The sequence below is a fragment of the Sinohyriopsis cumingii genome, chromosome 6 (genome assembly GCF_028554795.1).
Source record: "Sinohyriopsis cumingii isolate HCF-2022 chromosome 6, ASM2855479v2, whole genome shotgun sequence".
Taxonomy (NCBI): domain Eukaryota; kingdom Metazoa; phylum Mollusca; class Bivalvia; order Unionida; family Unionidae; genus Sinohyriopsis; species Sinohyriopsis cumingii.
This window is the reverse complement of record NC_142966.1, coordinates 123,392,746-123,407,807: the sequence shown is the minus strand read 5'-3', so window position 1 is coordinate 123,407,807 and position 15,062 is coordinate 123,392,746. Positions and strand designations below refer to the sequence as shown.

At 42.3% G+C, this 15,062-nt stretch overlaps 1 protein-coding gene across 1 annotated transcript in view; it reads right to left on the bottom strand.

The window, feature by feature from the left end:
* Positions 1-15,062, bottom strand: part of LOC149797873 (glutamate receptor 2-like) — a 179,220-nt gene that overhangs the window by 25,933 nt on the left and 138,225 nt on the right. The window contains exons 8-10 of the mRNA XM_089960812.1: positions 15,060-15,062; positions 13,490-13,600; positions 12,124-12,196 (exon numbers count right to left, since the gene is read on the bottom strand). The exon at positions 15,060-15,062 is cut by the window's right edge and continues 105 nt beyond it. Coding sequence (XP_089816938.1) covers positions 12,124-12,196; positions 13,490-13,600; positions 15,060-15,062 — 187 coding nt within the window. The remainder of the gene's footprint in view (positions 1-12,123; positions 12,197-13,489; positions 13,601-15,059) is intronic.

The window sequence follows — 15,062 nt, the reverse complement described above, 5'->3', positions numbered from 1 at the left end:
GAGAAGAACTGGGTGAAGGAGTGGTCGACGTAGCTGCGTCTGTGTGAAAGGGCATGATGGTCACTTCTTTTTATAGTCGATGACTTGCGAAGCGTCGATCCAAGAATCAAAACTGGGTGGATATCCTTTCCAACGTACTTTGACTTCTTTGACACGTCGTTTACCCACTTTACGGGTTCTGCGTTCGAGAATGCTTTCGATGTCGTACACGTCGTCTTCTTTTTTGGTGACACGTTGTAACTCGGGCAAATAAAACGTTCCTTTGAGCACTTCTCCGTTCATGTCTTCCAATTTATAGACGGCAGGATGACGGCCATGCACTCGTCCAGTGACACGAAACAATTCGTCCAGTTATGTAAGTAACCTTTGTCGAAAGTGCGTTTGGTTTTGCCAATGCGCACCCAATCTCCTACGGTCAACTCTCTACTTTTCCTGGGGACAACCCTCGTCGGGGACGTACCAAACAGGCGCTCAAACACCAGCACTTCGTTGTCGGGAGTCACTTCTTGCGGGTCACGTCCGATGCTTCGATGGTAAGATTGGTTGTACGCTTGTACCAGGTGCGGTAAGATGTCGATGTACTTCAGAGTGTGGTGATGCGTAAAATATTTCCACATGCGTTCTTTCAAAGTGCGTTGAAACATTCCACGATGCTGGCTTTGGTTTCGGGATTCTCGGTGGTAAAAAAATGAATGTCACGTTTCTTTAATTCTTTTTGGAAAGCTTGGTTCAGAAATTCGGTACCTTTGTCCGTTTGCCATCGAAGAGGGTGACGACCGCTTTGTTTCAACACCCGTTGCAGGGCTCGCACTAACTCGCTGCTCGATTTGGAAGTCAAGGGCACGACCCGGGCAAATTTGGAAAAGACGTCGATGACACAAAACAAATATTTGTAGCCGCGATTGTAGCTGGCCAAATGAGAGACATCGGCTAAGTCGGCTTGCCATTGATGGTCGATGACTTCCACTCGGGTGCGACTTCTGGAAAACTTGCGTCGAATGGGTTTGTGTAAAGTATAAGTAGCTTGTTCTTGTAACCATCGTTGCACTTGAGGTAAACGGAGACTTTTCAGTCGAGTTTTGGCAGCACGATACAATTTTTTTACTCCTGCGTAACCTGCAGGATGGGAGGGATCGTAGTAAATGCTGGGTAAGACGTTTTCCATTTTTTGTGTTTGTGTGTTAATAAGGCACCCACTCTTGGAGGATGCTACTCTTTTTCTCTTGGGGTATTTTCTTGGATTGCAGTGCTTTGCGTGTGCGACCGGCAATAGGTGTCGAGGAGGAGGATGTCTGAACAGGGGATATCGGTTCTTGTTTCACTTCTGTCTTCACTTCTGTCTTCACCTTCTTTTTCTCTTCTGATGAAGAAGGAGTGGCCATCACCTTTTTAATCCATCCAATTCTGGAGGTAGGTGGTGTTGTTAACTTGCGTACTTTTTCTGGAGGAGTTTGAAACCCTTTTCTGTCTTGGTCACTGGTAGTGGTGGTAGTGGTACTGGTGATGGTGCTGGACTTTTCATCGAGGTCTTAAAATCTTTCAGAATGGGAAGAGCTGTTTCGTCTGAGGCTTTCTGGTGAAAGAGCTGCAGTCGTTGCAAGAGTTGACCGTACTTTTGCGATTTTTCTGTTTCGGACAAACCTTGGCGATCCATCAAGGACTGCAATTCGTGTTGTAACTGGGACATCTCGCTCAAATGGGGATTGGGAGGTAAATGCGGGGTGCGTTGTTCTTGCCAACGATGGTATTCCATCCATCGTTTGTAAGGCACTAAAGCTAGTTTTCGTCCTTCCATGGGGTTGTCAGGGGTCGATTCTGAGATCTTGGGACTTCAGAGGGTCTTTTTATCTTGCTCCCACCAGTCCTCCCAACATGGTTCCCAAGACTCCTTTCAGTAAGGGGCCTAACAACAGAGGTAAAATGCCTCCACGTTGGACCAACACTTCTTCTTTTGTCCGATGGGAATTTTCTTTTGAACCATTTGGCGAAGAACGTGACGATGTTTGCCTAAGCATCGTTTCTGGTGTTTGGACAAAGGGATCGTGCCTTTCAAGACATTCAAACAACATTCGCACACGGTATCGATGACCTCTTTGGAGGCTGATTGAATGAGTTTTTTTCGTAGGGGTGGAGAAGCTTTGGACAGGACAGATAACATATCCCCATGTTTGACTAAACGAGGAGGCAGTCCTTTCCTTTTCTTTCCTTGGGGCTGTTTAGAAGAGGGATATCTTTGAGTCTTCAGCACCAAAAACACTGGTACCCTACTTGGTCACAGGCCTTTTTTATACTGGAACGCGTCGCCACTGGTTGTCTTTACTTCGTATCAACTTCAGGACAGGCATGACACGTCGTGCAGGGGTACGTAACGGACTAAATCGAGCCAGTTCTTGCTTGGACAAATCCAGTAAACTTTGTAACATGCCCGATCTTTCTTGAACTTTGATTTTGGGAGCAGGTACTTTGTGAGCAGCAGCCACTGCCACTAAATTGGAGGGTCCTGCCACTGGGGAAGTTCTTGGGGTCATCAACGGAGAAGTTCTTGGTGTGATCAACGTCTCCAAGTACTCTTCAGTTCTTGGTGTCATCAACGGAGAAGTGGATGAACTTGAGGCTGCCGGAGACGCGGTCAACGTCGTAGCAGGTCGTGGTTTGCGAGTGTAAGGTTGCGTCCTGGCCGAAGTGCCTCTCTTGCGACTAGTTTTCTTCTGTGGACTTTTCTTTTTCTGGGGACTTTTTCTCTGTTTCTTTTTCTGGGGGCTTCTTTTCTTTTTTCGGAGTGGTGTCTGGTAAGAGGAGGGTCCCGCCACTGGAGAAGTTCTCCTTGGGGACCTGGTCTTTTTCTTCTTCTTGGAGCTTCGTTTGACTTTTTTCTTGGGGAGAAGTTTGGGAGCATTAGGATCCCATCTTAAGAGAGAACGAATAATGACCCCTCCTAGAGTACCGCTCCCTCCAGGTTTCAAAATGATTTGTTTTTTTGGTTTGAGTGTTGATGCGGGGATCGGCCAGTTGGGTCAAAACGACTTTGTTTCGATCAAAAAAGCGTTTGGTTTGATAAGGAATTTCAATGATCCCTTGTAGTAATTGACGTGCTGTCACCGTGAACCATCGTAAGACTTCTTTGAGACTAGCTTCTAAGACACGAGCTCGTATTTGTGGATTTTTTTCTCGACTGATACCATACAAGGCACGAATCAATTTGAGGGGAAGATGCGACTGAAGGCACGTCATGTTCAAACTGTGTGAGACAGACGAAAAGTGTCTGAGGTTTTTATAGATTTTTTTGTGGAATGAAGTTAAGTCGAGGACGGAGACGTGTACAGGACAGGCCCTCCGTCTTGGCACCAGTGGTGAAACAAGTGGATACGAAATCGCAAATTATCGGGGGTCGTAGGTTTCAAATCGACGAGTAAATAGGCGTGTGGAGTTTGAGTGGCATCGTCGTACGCATGAGTCAGCCAAGGCGTTCCTAACTGTTTGGCTAAGACTTGCACTTGCGATTTATCTCGAGGGCTTTTAAACAAGACCACGTAATGCGCATTGAGACTGATGGTGCGATGGGCTTTACTTTGTTGAAACAAATTTTGGGTGATGTAAACGACACTGGCATTACGGTGATGCCCTTTGCGCGTGAACCACAGTTTAATTTCTTCTTCGTCTTCTCCTAACATGTCGTCGAAAATGACCAAATGGGTTTGACGGGAGTCAGAGACGATGCCGTCGTCTTCTTTAGGAATGCCTTCCACAAACACGATGGAATCGCCTTGACTTTCTCGCAAGAGGCTGTACGCCGATTGCCACTCTTTGTAACACCACACGATGCGTTGAGGTGGACGATCGATCAAATGATGTTTACGTTCGATCAAACGTTTGACGAATTCGGTTTTGCCTGAACCGCTAGGTCCAGCAATGAGGATGTTAAAGGGATGGCGAAGATACAAAGCCTCCCAACTGGCACGATCTAAGTGTTCGTCGATGACTTTGACAGTGAAGGAAAGGGAGCAGAGACAGCAGAAGTAGCCATAGTGTCAGGAATGTCACTTGTGACACGAAAACAAACAAGACGAGAGTTTATATACTTTTTTCAGAACACGTTTATTGAATGTTTTAAACATGAATACGAAAGACAAAAATACATAAAAGCCAAAGGCTTAAGTACAACGATAAAAGGCAGATGAAAATCATTACCGTGGAATAAAAACAAGTGTCTGTACAACATGTTTTGGGTAAAGTTCTGACCAGTTCTATAGGGGGTAAGGTCACACAAGTGTCCTCCCGGAATGACCTTTCAGGCCTGTCCACGACAGTCCTGTCCTGGGTGACGGGTTCTTCTGGCACTGTCACTAACACAGGTTGAAAAGTAACTTTTTTCCTTGAACAACTCTCGTGCATACTGGGCCACTTCTTGGGTCCAAGCCTCAAAACCCCCTTTTTTCCAGTCACGGACATCTGTCCAATGGGGGTGTAAGTCACAAGCTACACACACGTCGTCATACACGTCTTCGGTAGCTAAAAGTTGACGAATCTTTTTTTCCCGTAGAGGTCGAGAAGTATCCAGATGAAAACGCAAAGCTTTGAGCAAAAGGAGTCTTTCTTGACCATTTAAGGCCATTGAGGTGGTAAGTACTGATCGTAAAGAGTTCACAAACAATCGGCTGGTAAAGGAAATCCCAGAAAACAAGTCACTAAGACACACACCACTTTTCGACCCAAATTGAATGGATACAGTTCTTGTAATAATCGATGGTAATGATCCACGGTTTGAATATGGTCATTGAGTTCCTTCCACGGAATTTGTTCAATTACATGTGACATAAGTCGTGGCATGGCAGCCTGTTTTTATAGCCTCTTGGTTTCGGAAACAATACACGTACTTTCTAGCCAGAGATCTTCGTTCTCCAGTAGGGAATCTAAATCTTGCATACTGTAACCTAAACGTCAGAGTTTGTTTAGATGTTTCCTCTTCCGCTAAGTAGATTCCACGTAAAATATTTTGGTAATCCTTTAGCTTGTCTTCCTCAATGCGTTGCACTAGGTGAATCTCGAAGTAACCAAAATGGATCATCGGGGCCCTGGAAGTATTGAACAAAGTCTGACCACTGAAACAATTTCTGACGAATCAGTTCTCTTATGCCATTCAGGTACCAGTGGTTAAAGATCTGGTGACGTAACGGATGCAACTGTTCTTTACGTTTGACTTGTATTTTGACCAGCTCTCGGTAAATGCGTTCTCTCAACTCCACAGGCAAAGCACGAATGTTCTCTTGTAAAGTATCCATAAACAGATTATGGTAAGTTACTTCAATGTCTCGGTCCCACTAAGGGTAAGTAATGACAATTCGGTGACCATCGAGCATGTTCTACGTATGCCGAATCTTGCGGTTCCCAGTGATGAAGTGACACACCGCAACTGAAGCACTTGACTTTATCTCCTTCGCCCAAGTAGAACAATCCGGCTCTGGCTAATTCTTCGGGGGTCGGTCCTCCCAGATACTTAGGCCATTTTCCTTTGAACGATTGAAGACGATTTTCAAAGTCGCAGTATTCCGACAAACGCACAGGGAACGAATATTCGTCTTTCACAGGTTCGTTTCGAGGAGGGTTGAGTGACATGTATAGGAGTTTGCTCAGGGCTGGATGACATCCGTAGGGAGGTAGACGTGAAGGTGGACATTCACCTTTAAAACGACACCTAGCAAAGTGTCCAAGAAGACAAGTAGCATCGCTTTCGCATCCCTCAGGTTTGACACGCACAGCATCACTTTCCATGATAGAGGCAGTGAGAACAAAGTTCCCACAATGCTTTACGGCATCGCTAAGGTCACAACGTACAGCATCGTTCCCATCGCAAGGCTCACAATCGCATTCCACTTCAGAGGCCCCACACTTGAAGTGTGCCTGTCTGAACTTGTTTTGTGTTTCTCTGAAAGTATTCATCTTGTTCGCTTGGTCTTGGTAGTCACAATGAACTATCGATCTTGCCTAGGGTTCCCTTTTATATACAGACCAATACCGACGTGTCCATACGGTAAGGTGAAATGATTGGGAAGTCGCACTCGCTTCTGGTACACGATTTGATAGACTTTTTCCAAGGGTCGACTGACGATGCGGTAAGTGGGTAAACGTACAATCTTGTTGGGCTGATAGGTGGTCACTTTAAAGTGTTCATCCTCTCCAGATTGCAAGGCTTCTTTCAATACCCCAAAGTTGACCACACGACTGGTACGATAATTCAGAGTCAATCCTTTCACTTTACACGTCGTGTGCACTTCTCCTTGTGGGTCCCGGTTTTCGTAGCCGTAATTTTTTGGACTGCCACTGACGAAACTTAGAATCTTGTCGTCGGGATGCTCGTCTGTCCAGGCTCTTAAACGGTCTCCTTCGATGTCAGGGTGATATTGACTCGGGTGATGGATGTAAATGCAACTGTCCGTGTCAAAGTACAGGACACGTTCCCCTAACAGTTCTAAAGCTTCGTACAGTTTTAAGCGAGCATGAGCTGTCACGTAAGCCGCAATGATGACATTTCCAAAGGGGTCGTCTTGTACAAAGTCCAGATCTTCTTCGTAATTGACCAAGATCAAATTCTCGCAAACGACGTCCACGTGTTTCATGAATTTGGTTTTGTCGTGAATCATCTGGAAGTAGCGGGAAGGTTCCGTCAAATATTCCGTCTTGGGTAAACACGGTCGTTGTGCCATTTTTCCCCACAAGCAATTTAACATCACTTTGGCAAACGATCGCCTGCCTTCGTTTTTATCGATGTGGTCTAAAGAGATGCCTTCTTGTGCCCAGTATTTCTCTTTAAATGTCTTTTGATCTTCGAGAGTGTGACACCAGGAAGGAAAGCCGCTGGCTTCTCGCTTTAGTTTCAAAAAGGCATCCACGTAGTCGGCGAAAATGCCTTTCTGCGTGGGGTCACCCTTGTGGTATTGTTGTGTCTTGGGAAAGTGACAAATTTCGTACACTTCTAACAGTTGGTATCCCATGTCCAAAGCTTTGAACAATTCTACGCTGACCCACGTCCCCGTCAAGGCCCGTTCTTCCTGGGTGTGATGGCAAGGTTGATCGTGGTTGCACGTTTCCGCACAAGTACGGCACAAAGGAAACATCAGTTTGCCTTGGCAATGGTGAGGTAAGACGGGATGGTATAGGTTCGTGGGAGGCAAAACTTTGCACTTGATCAAGCCTTCGTATTGTCGAATGTTTTTCAGGTCGATGTGTTCGGTGAACAATTGTGGGTGTCCTGCAGGAAAGCGACAATATTTGCATACGTAGGGATACAGCGAACACACGTCCAAGTATTTGATTTCTTCTCCTTTCTCTTCGTCAGCTTGGTACAGCAAATAGGTGGCATTGGTCCTTCCTCCGTACAAACTATCCCTCGGGTTCAGGGGGTCCATGAACTGGTAACTTTCCACGAGGCGTTTAAACTCGGGATCGGTTTTCAAACGGTGATCGTACTCGTGTTCCCACATTTCCACCACTTGGTATCCTTCCTGTTCTATGTTTAGGTTCCGTTCAAAGTGACTTTAGGACGTTCGGTGCCATGTTCCGTATAGTATCTCAAAAGAAACTGTCCATCGTATCCGGAGAAATTGTGAGCCATCACCGTGGCATGACGGTGACAATCTCCATAACGTTCGATGTCCTCTTGGCTCCACGTCTTGTCGATGGTGTCTAAGACCCATCGGGCGAAATCGGCTAGCGTGTTCGGTCCCCGAAAGATTTTTTCACGCCCTCCAGGAATCTTGCTGCAGTGAGGGCAATGACTGAAGATAGGTTCTTGAATGCACTTGTCGCACGCTCGATGAGCCACGCAGAAATTAGGAATGTGAATGCCGGTCTATTGCATGCATTCGAAATCGAAAAAGATGAAATTGCCTTTCTTCTTGTGTCCATCCTCTTTCTCTGGTGCGGGTTGGTATTTTTGCACGTAGCATTGGTGTTCCAAGTCCACGATGTGGTGACAAATGTGACATTTTTTCTTTCCTGAACATACGTGTGCCTTGGCACTATTGGTACATATGCCTTGTCCACACGTGGGGCACAATCTCAGCAGTTGACAAGAGCATTTCTTCTGTGAACCTTGCGTCTTCAAATGCTGTTGGTAACAGACAGGGCTAACAAACGTGTGCAGACAAGTGAAACAATGCACTGGTTTTTGTCCTTCGCTCAGACAGGGTGGAGAGGCCAAACATCCTGAGCATTTCTATCCACAATGCTTGTGTTGCTCTCGATTGTTATAGCCATAGTCACATTTCTCACAGTAATATCTGTATCCCAGGAATCCAGTGATAGTGGTAATGGTATCGAAATGGTCATCGTGATGATAGACGTGAATGTATTTTCCATCCTTAAAGTCTTTCCCTCGAAACAACAGAGGCCCACGCATTTCTTGAGGATACACTTTCAAGGTGTAGCGTGGAGCTAGGGCATCTTGCAATTTTTGCATTTCAGGAATGCCACAGGGTTTGTCTTTGGGCAAGCCAGCTTGTCGTAACAGGAGTTCTGCTTCGTTTCGTTGTTTGGCTCGGTCCGATTGTCGAATAGTTTTCCAGGCTCTTTTCCATTCTACCGTGTCATTCTTGTTGACATAGGTTCGTCCCACCACGATGGCCCTGGCTAAACACATCTGGTCTTGAGGGTTGTGAATTCGGACGAGACTTGTTTTGGTGCTGCGAAGCTCGTCCACCAATAACATCTTTTTGCGGCCAGTCCCTTGAGGAGGAGAGACGTGGGTCATGTCCAGTGTGGCTTTTCCATCGGTGATGTCAAACTGGTCATTGGATTGTTGTACGTGTTGAATCTTGTCCATGACTTTGGAAGCGATCAATTCTGCAGGGGTGCTAAACTCGATCCAAACAGGGGATTTCAAGCCGTCGTGTTGTATGGAAAGTCTCAAGCGATAGTCTTCTTATGGTTGACATTGTCGCTTGAGTGTGGTGAGCAAAGAATCCCACACCCCGGTGATGAACCCTTCTGCTTTCTCTAACGGTACTTCGGACTTGAAATCTTTAAACTTCACCGTGTATTTGTAAGCCGTGGTTCTAAATTTTCTAGAGGAGCGCTTTTCCGTCTCTTGAATGGAATAGTACTTTTCAGGGTTGACTAAGAGTGGTGAACTTTGTTTAGAGGGTTTGGATTCTGGTTCACTCATGTCCTCTTCAAAATCACTGGCACGAATTTGTGCCAAGACTTCAGCCCTGGTACGAGGCGATAGATCACGTTTCTGCCTCTTACTTTCTTCTTCTTCTTTCCTCTTGAATGAATTGGATCGTTTCATCTTGAGTGCAAAATGTCAAATGACTCAAGTTTAAACACCATAGACTAATTTATAGTCATGGCAGACCAGCGTATATAAAAGGGTGTGTGTCTTGTCCTTTCACTATTCATTTCACTCTCAAACCGAGCACAACAATGGAAGAGACTAGACAGATCGAACATTTCATCAGAGCTTTGCGAGGGGTCATTAGAAAATTCTCTTCAGACCAGCCAACGGACTACTCTCCTTCCTTGCGAGATAAAAGTCAAGATACTTGCTATATCTGTCAGAAGAAAGGGCATTGGTCTTCAGAGTGTCCAGACCGTCAAAAAAGAAAAAAAGGGGCTAGAAAAGACAAAAGTCAAGATACCTGTTCTTATTGTCAAGAAAAAGGACATTGGTCTCCAGATTGCCCAAAAAAGAAACAAGAGGAGTCAGAAGAAAAGAGGGATTCTTCAGAAGAAGAGAGGGATTCTTCAGAGGAAGAAAGCAGCCAGGTAAAGAAAACGAAACAGGAGAAGAAAAGAAGAAGTGAAGAAAGTGAGGAGGAAGAGGAGGAAAAGACTGTGACGGTGAAGAAATTTAAAAAACAGAGAGAGTAAACAATGAGACAGAAGAAGTGTATAAACTTTTTAAAGTGCTCTGTTGTGAATTGTGAATTGGATTGTAAATAATGATAAAAGAATAAATTAGGTATAAAAAGGTAAGTGTCTTTGGGTTATGATTTTAAAATAAGAATGTACACTCACGCACTCATACACAGACACGTACTAAAGGGTAAAATGTTTTTTTTTGTTTTTTTTGAGTTATTGGCAATTGAAAGTTTATCTCTTTTCGAGGAAAGTGGGTGGCCCTGAAAAGGGCCTTTTCTTTTGGTGTAGGGGTGAGTTTAAGCAATCAACTTTAACTGCCTTAAGCCTTTGCTACGGCCAAGGCCTACTTCTGGACTGCATACTGTTGATGATGATTTGGTTGAAATCACTAAGGGTGGTACGGTAGGCTTAGTCACAGGGTTGGAGTGTTTAGCTCGGGAAGGTCGTATTCTCTTCGGTCGTAATAAAGAAGTCTGATACATTTGTTTCAGACTTCTTAACTCCGCTAAAATGTCTAACAGTACCGTGACCGTTTGATTTTCACCCTCTTGTTTCTTTGCTGCTACTTCTTCTTGTTGCTGTTTTTTTCTTACCTCTTCTTCTTGCTGCTGTTGCTGTAGGAGAAAAGCTTGTTCAGCTTCCTTTTGTCGTTGTATAAATTTCTCCAATTCTTCTTTCTGTCTCTGTCTAAAATTCTCCACGTGCGGTAATGAAAAAGGTGACGAAGGTTCCGGAACAAATTCTTGCGAGGTAAGAAAATCCACAAAATCCCAATTTACCTCTTCTGAAAGTAAGTCCGGGTTCCCTTGGGTGGTCTCCACTGCTGGTGCACCCCAGTGGATCGTTTTCTGAGTTTCCGTCATGTTGAATCACCGTCGCATAGATTGACTGCACACAGGCGCTAACGAATCTATATAGACCACGTGACGTCACAGACTGCTGTCTTCGGATTGGATGCGGGCTGACTGAATTTTGTAACGCGTGTTTGGATTGGTCAATGAACTCAGGTCGTTTCAATCCTTCCTCTACCTATAAATAAACGCAGTTCACTGCATTGATTCACCTGTTCTCGGCGCCTCAAGATGTCGACCACAGTCGAATCATACACCCTTGTTTCTTCGATGATGTTCAGGACGGACATGCTAATGTATGTCCGATCCAAGTGGACAGTTGTCCACAAGTCAGACACGAGTCTGTGGATACAAAGAGTGTATGTGGAAAGACAAGGATGCCTCAAGAGGACTCTGATTTATGGCCCTGCAGTAAGACGCAGCTTGAGGACAAGAAGATGCCGCAGATGCCCTTTATGTTAAGGGCATATTAACATAAATCCAAAGGCCCTTTTCAGGGCCACCCACATCTCTCGAAAAGAGATCGACTTTCAATTGCCTACCCCCTTTTTTATTTTTATTTTATTTTTATTTTATTTTATTTTTTTTATTTTTTTTAAAAAACAAAAAATAGAGACCCTCCCTGTTTCAATTTTCACCTGTTCCCTTTCCATAGACCCATCAGGTCGGGACCGTATTAAAATAGGGTCCCGACCCTGTTCCATTTTCAATTCCCCTAGAGGCTAGAGTTGCCCATGATTTTTTCCCATGTTCAATTTCCCTTGAGGCTAGGTTTGCCCATGATTTTTTCCCATGTTAAATTTCCATTGAGGCTAGGTTTGCCCAAGGGGTCCTGTAATGCTAATTTCCATTGAGGCTAGGGTGCCCTTATTCACTACTTCCATCAGACTGCAGCAATATCAATCACATGAATCAATCAGCTTGATTTTAAACTAAGTATCAGCAAAACAATATAAAGCAGTTCCATTACAGGAGCCATCACTACCAATTTTTTTTAGAAATTTGAAAGTTAACTGAAACATAAGAAATTTATATTGACGGTAATTAAATAAACAATTTCACATTTATCTAGATGATCGGATATTTTCTTCTGGGTTAATTCTGCACTACTTTGAAGGGATACCTCACGCATAGATAGAGTACGCAAAAGCAATAAAGAATCTAAAATATCTAAATAACTGTACCTATATTTATATAGCACAAACGAAAGGCGCATGAATACACAAGTAGTTCCATTCTGGTATTATGAACTAATAAGTTTTAGTTCTGTGCGTTATATGATGAAATTTTAATCATTCTAAATGCTTGCTGCAAAGGCGAAGCAAATTATTTTAATTATATATTAATGTCATAATATGTATGAATCATATAATGTGGGCGTCAATCATTTTGTTAAAAACGTTGTCCATCATACCTTCGTACCTGTCATTGTCCAGATAAGGTTTGCCTCCTTTTTTAGGTTTCTTTACCATTAGAAACGGCTCAGCCTGAACAAATATATGAATACAAATAATTCTAAGTAAATATCACCAATTGTATTTATGATTTCCACGCACACAATTTTTTTTATATTCCAAATTTTATACTCTAATATCAAAAGTTTAAATAATTTTTCATGTATTTTTCCCAATATAAACAAGTTGTATTGAAAAATACAAAAGTAAACAAAATCAGGCAGTTAATCCAATATTTAGTTAATGAATCTGAACTCCGTAGAACGACATTAACTTGTGAAAAATCCAGCTGCAGCTTTAAATAAACATATTTAACTATCGAATCGAGTGGTAATTTCTGTGTTGGTATTTTCATTTTGTACAAAATAATCATTTTAACATTTTGGCCAGTAGTTCATAAGCGACATTGTATCGGGTATTGTACAGATTTATAGATAAAGACACCTACATTGCAAAGAATATGTATGCGGTAACATTTTCCTTTGTTCTTTTGGTTAAACGACTTATGGAAACCGATCTAAATTCGTAGTTATTCAATATAGGTATTCCTAAACATATGATATCTGCCGCCCTGATGCTGGTCTTAGACTCCTTAAAATAAGACAAACAGAAAACAAGATTGGGAAGACAGCAAAAAACGCATAGTCCACCAAACAGTCATACACGGAAAAAAATTAAAACCTATCCCAGACGCAAGAAATCTAAGACAAAGTCACAATACTGAATGCTGGTTGAAATTCTCGTGTAATATATTTGCTTGTTCTTTTTTGATAATGTGCATATTTATAAAAGTCTTAATCTAAAGGATATGAAGAATTGCTTCATACGCTTTTTCGTCATGGGCTGAAACATTTGATTGCGCTGTATGGAATTTAGTAAACAGTACAACATATCAAAGAGAATGAAACATCACGGTTAAGTCACTGTATTGGCATTTACCCTTAAAAATAAAGGTGATGTTTTCCTTACATTAGTTACTTCATCTAATCACATGCATAATGTCCTCTCTGAGTCCTGTAGATAACACCTAAAGTTCTAAAAGGCAATATTAATAGCTCTGTTCTTACAGCAAGGAATATATACTTTTATTTTTTCGGAAGATAATGAAAACAATGGCATACCGTTATTTTACTGATAAAGTAGTTTTATAAAACATTTATAGAACATGAATGTTTCTGGGTGGCATTATCACGATGTGACATTACAGTCACCTATCTAATAGTGCAATCTGATCTTATTTAGTAAGACACCAACTTGAACACCATCCCAACCCACCCACCTCTCTCTCTCTCTCTCTCTCTCTCTCTCTCTCTCTCCAGAGCTTACCGGAATGGAGGTTACGATATATACTTTGCTGGTATTGGAAACGATTTTTACATCGTTTGTTTCTTCGCCACGATCAGCGGTGAATCCATAACTGGAAGACCATCCGCCAATCTGTAATACAATAGTGTTCAATCCATTGTTAATTATCGCACAATTATATGAACTTCATAGTAAATGTTATATTGTTATATTATGTTGTACATCATGAAAATTTAATATGTAAAATGGAACAAAATATTGTAGTTAATGTACCTATCTCATGTAGTTAATATACCTATCTCGTGTACGGTATTCATGAAACGCCTCTGTTTTAGAACGAAATTAGCAAAGCTTAAGCTACAAATCTTGAAATCAAAATTACTATCCTGAGAGTATCTATATTATTGATATGTACAATAATAGTCAAAAAATTACAAAAGTAAGATTCTTACATTTCTCTAATTTACCATTAATTTATTGTTTAAACAATTTTGGAAAATACGGTACTAGTTTCTGGTGCAACTGAAAGTTTTGAATCTACTTGTATAAGTTGCAAACTCTGAAACAATGCGTATTTTGGAAGTGTTGTTAGTAAAGACTGCAGCTGCCCATGATAAGCCAGAGATAACTAGACTAAGATAGAGTTCTTATACCGGATCGGTCGCAGCCTGGGTTACCAATGACTGCGCACTTGACACCAAAACGGAGGTGATCCCCCTTTAAAATCTCTGCTGTAGAAGTTTATGCCTCAGCATCTGACTGTAATGGCAAGGAATTGGATGCGTTCTACGACCAGTTTCAAACTATCATTGACCAGACACCCAAGATAGATATTTGAGTTACTGAAGAGTACTGGAAGGGAAAGGTAGGAGAAGACGCATAGGCAGACGTAGGTGGTCCATACTGTAATGAACGGACCAATGAAGCTTCTGCACTTCGCCACCTACAATAACCTAGTGCTAAAGAACACCCTTGACCCCCACAAACTATATAGAAGATGGACCTGGCATAATCCAGAGGGAAAATATAACAACCATATTGACTTCATCTTGGTGAGGAAGCACATTGCCAGAGCGCGTAGCTTCCAAGTAGCTGCCATAGAAAGTGACCATGACGCGCTGATCATGACTACCAAACTTCACCTGTGGAAGACCAAGAAGCCAAGATAGGTTAGGATCAGGTTTTGAACTTGAAAACCTAAAGATTCATGCGTGGCACAAGCATTTGTGGTATCATTAATGGGCTAATTAGCACCACTCACAATTCTGGGTGCTGAAGAAATAAACCTAGACACCTTGATCAGCACCTCAACACGGCAGTGATATACACAGCCTTGACCAGCAGGCAACCAATAATAAATAGTACCTGAGAATATCAAGATATGAAAAAGTAAATGCAAATAAACAATTAGATGAGCAGGCCTCAAAAGCAGAGAGCAACTTTATTCAAGGAATTTAAAAATATATTCACTACTCAGGATAAAGAAGAATATATCAATTTTTAAATCTTACAATATATATATATATATATATATATATATATATATATATATATATATATATATATATATATATATATATATATATATTACCTT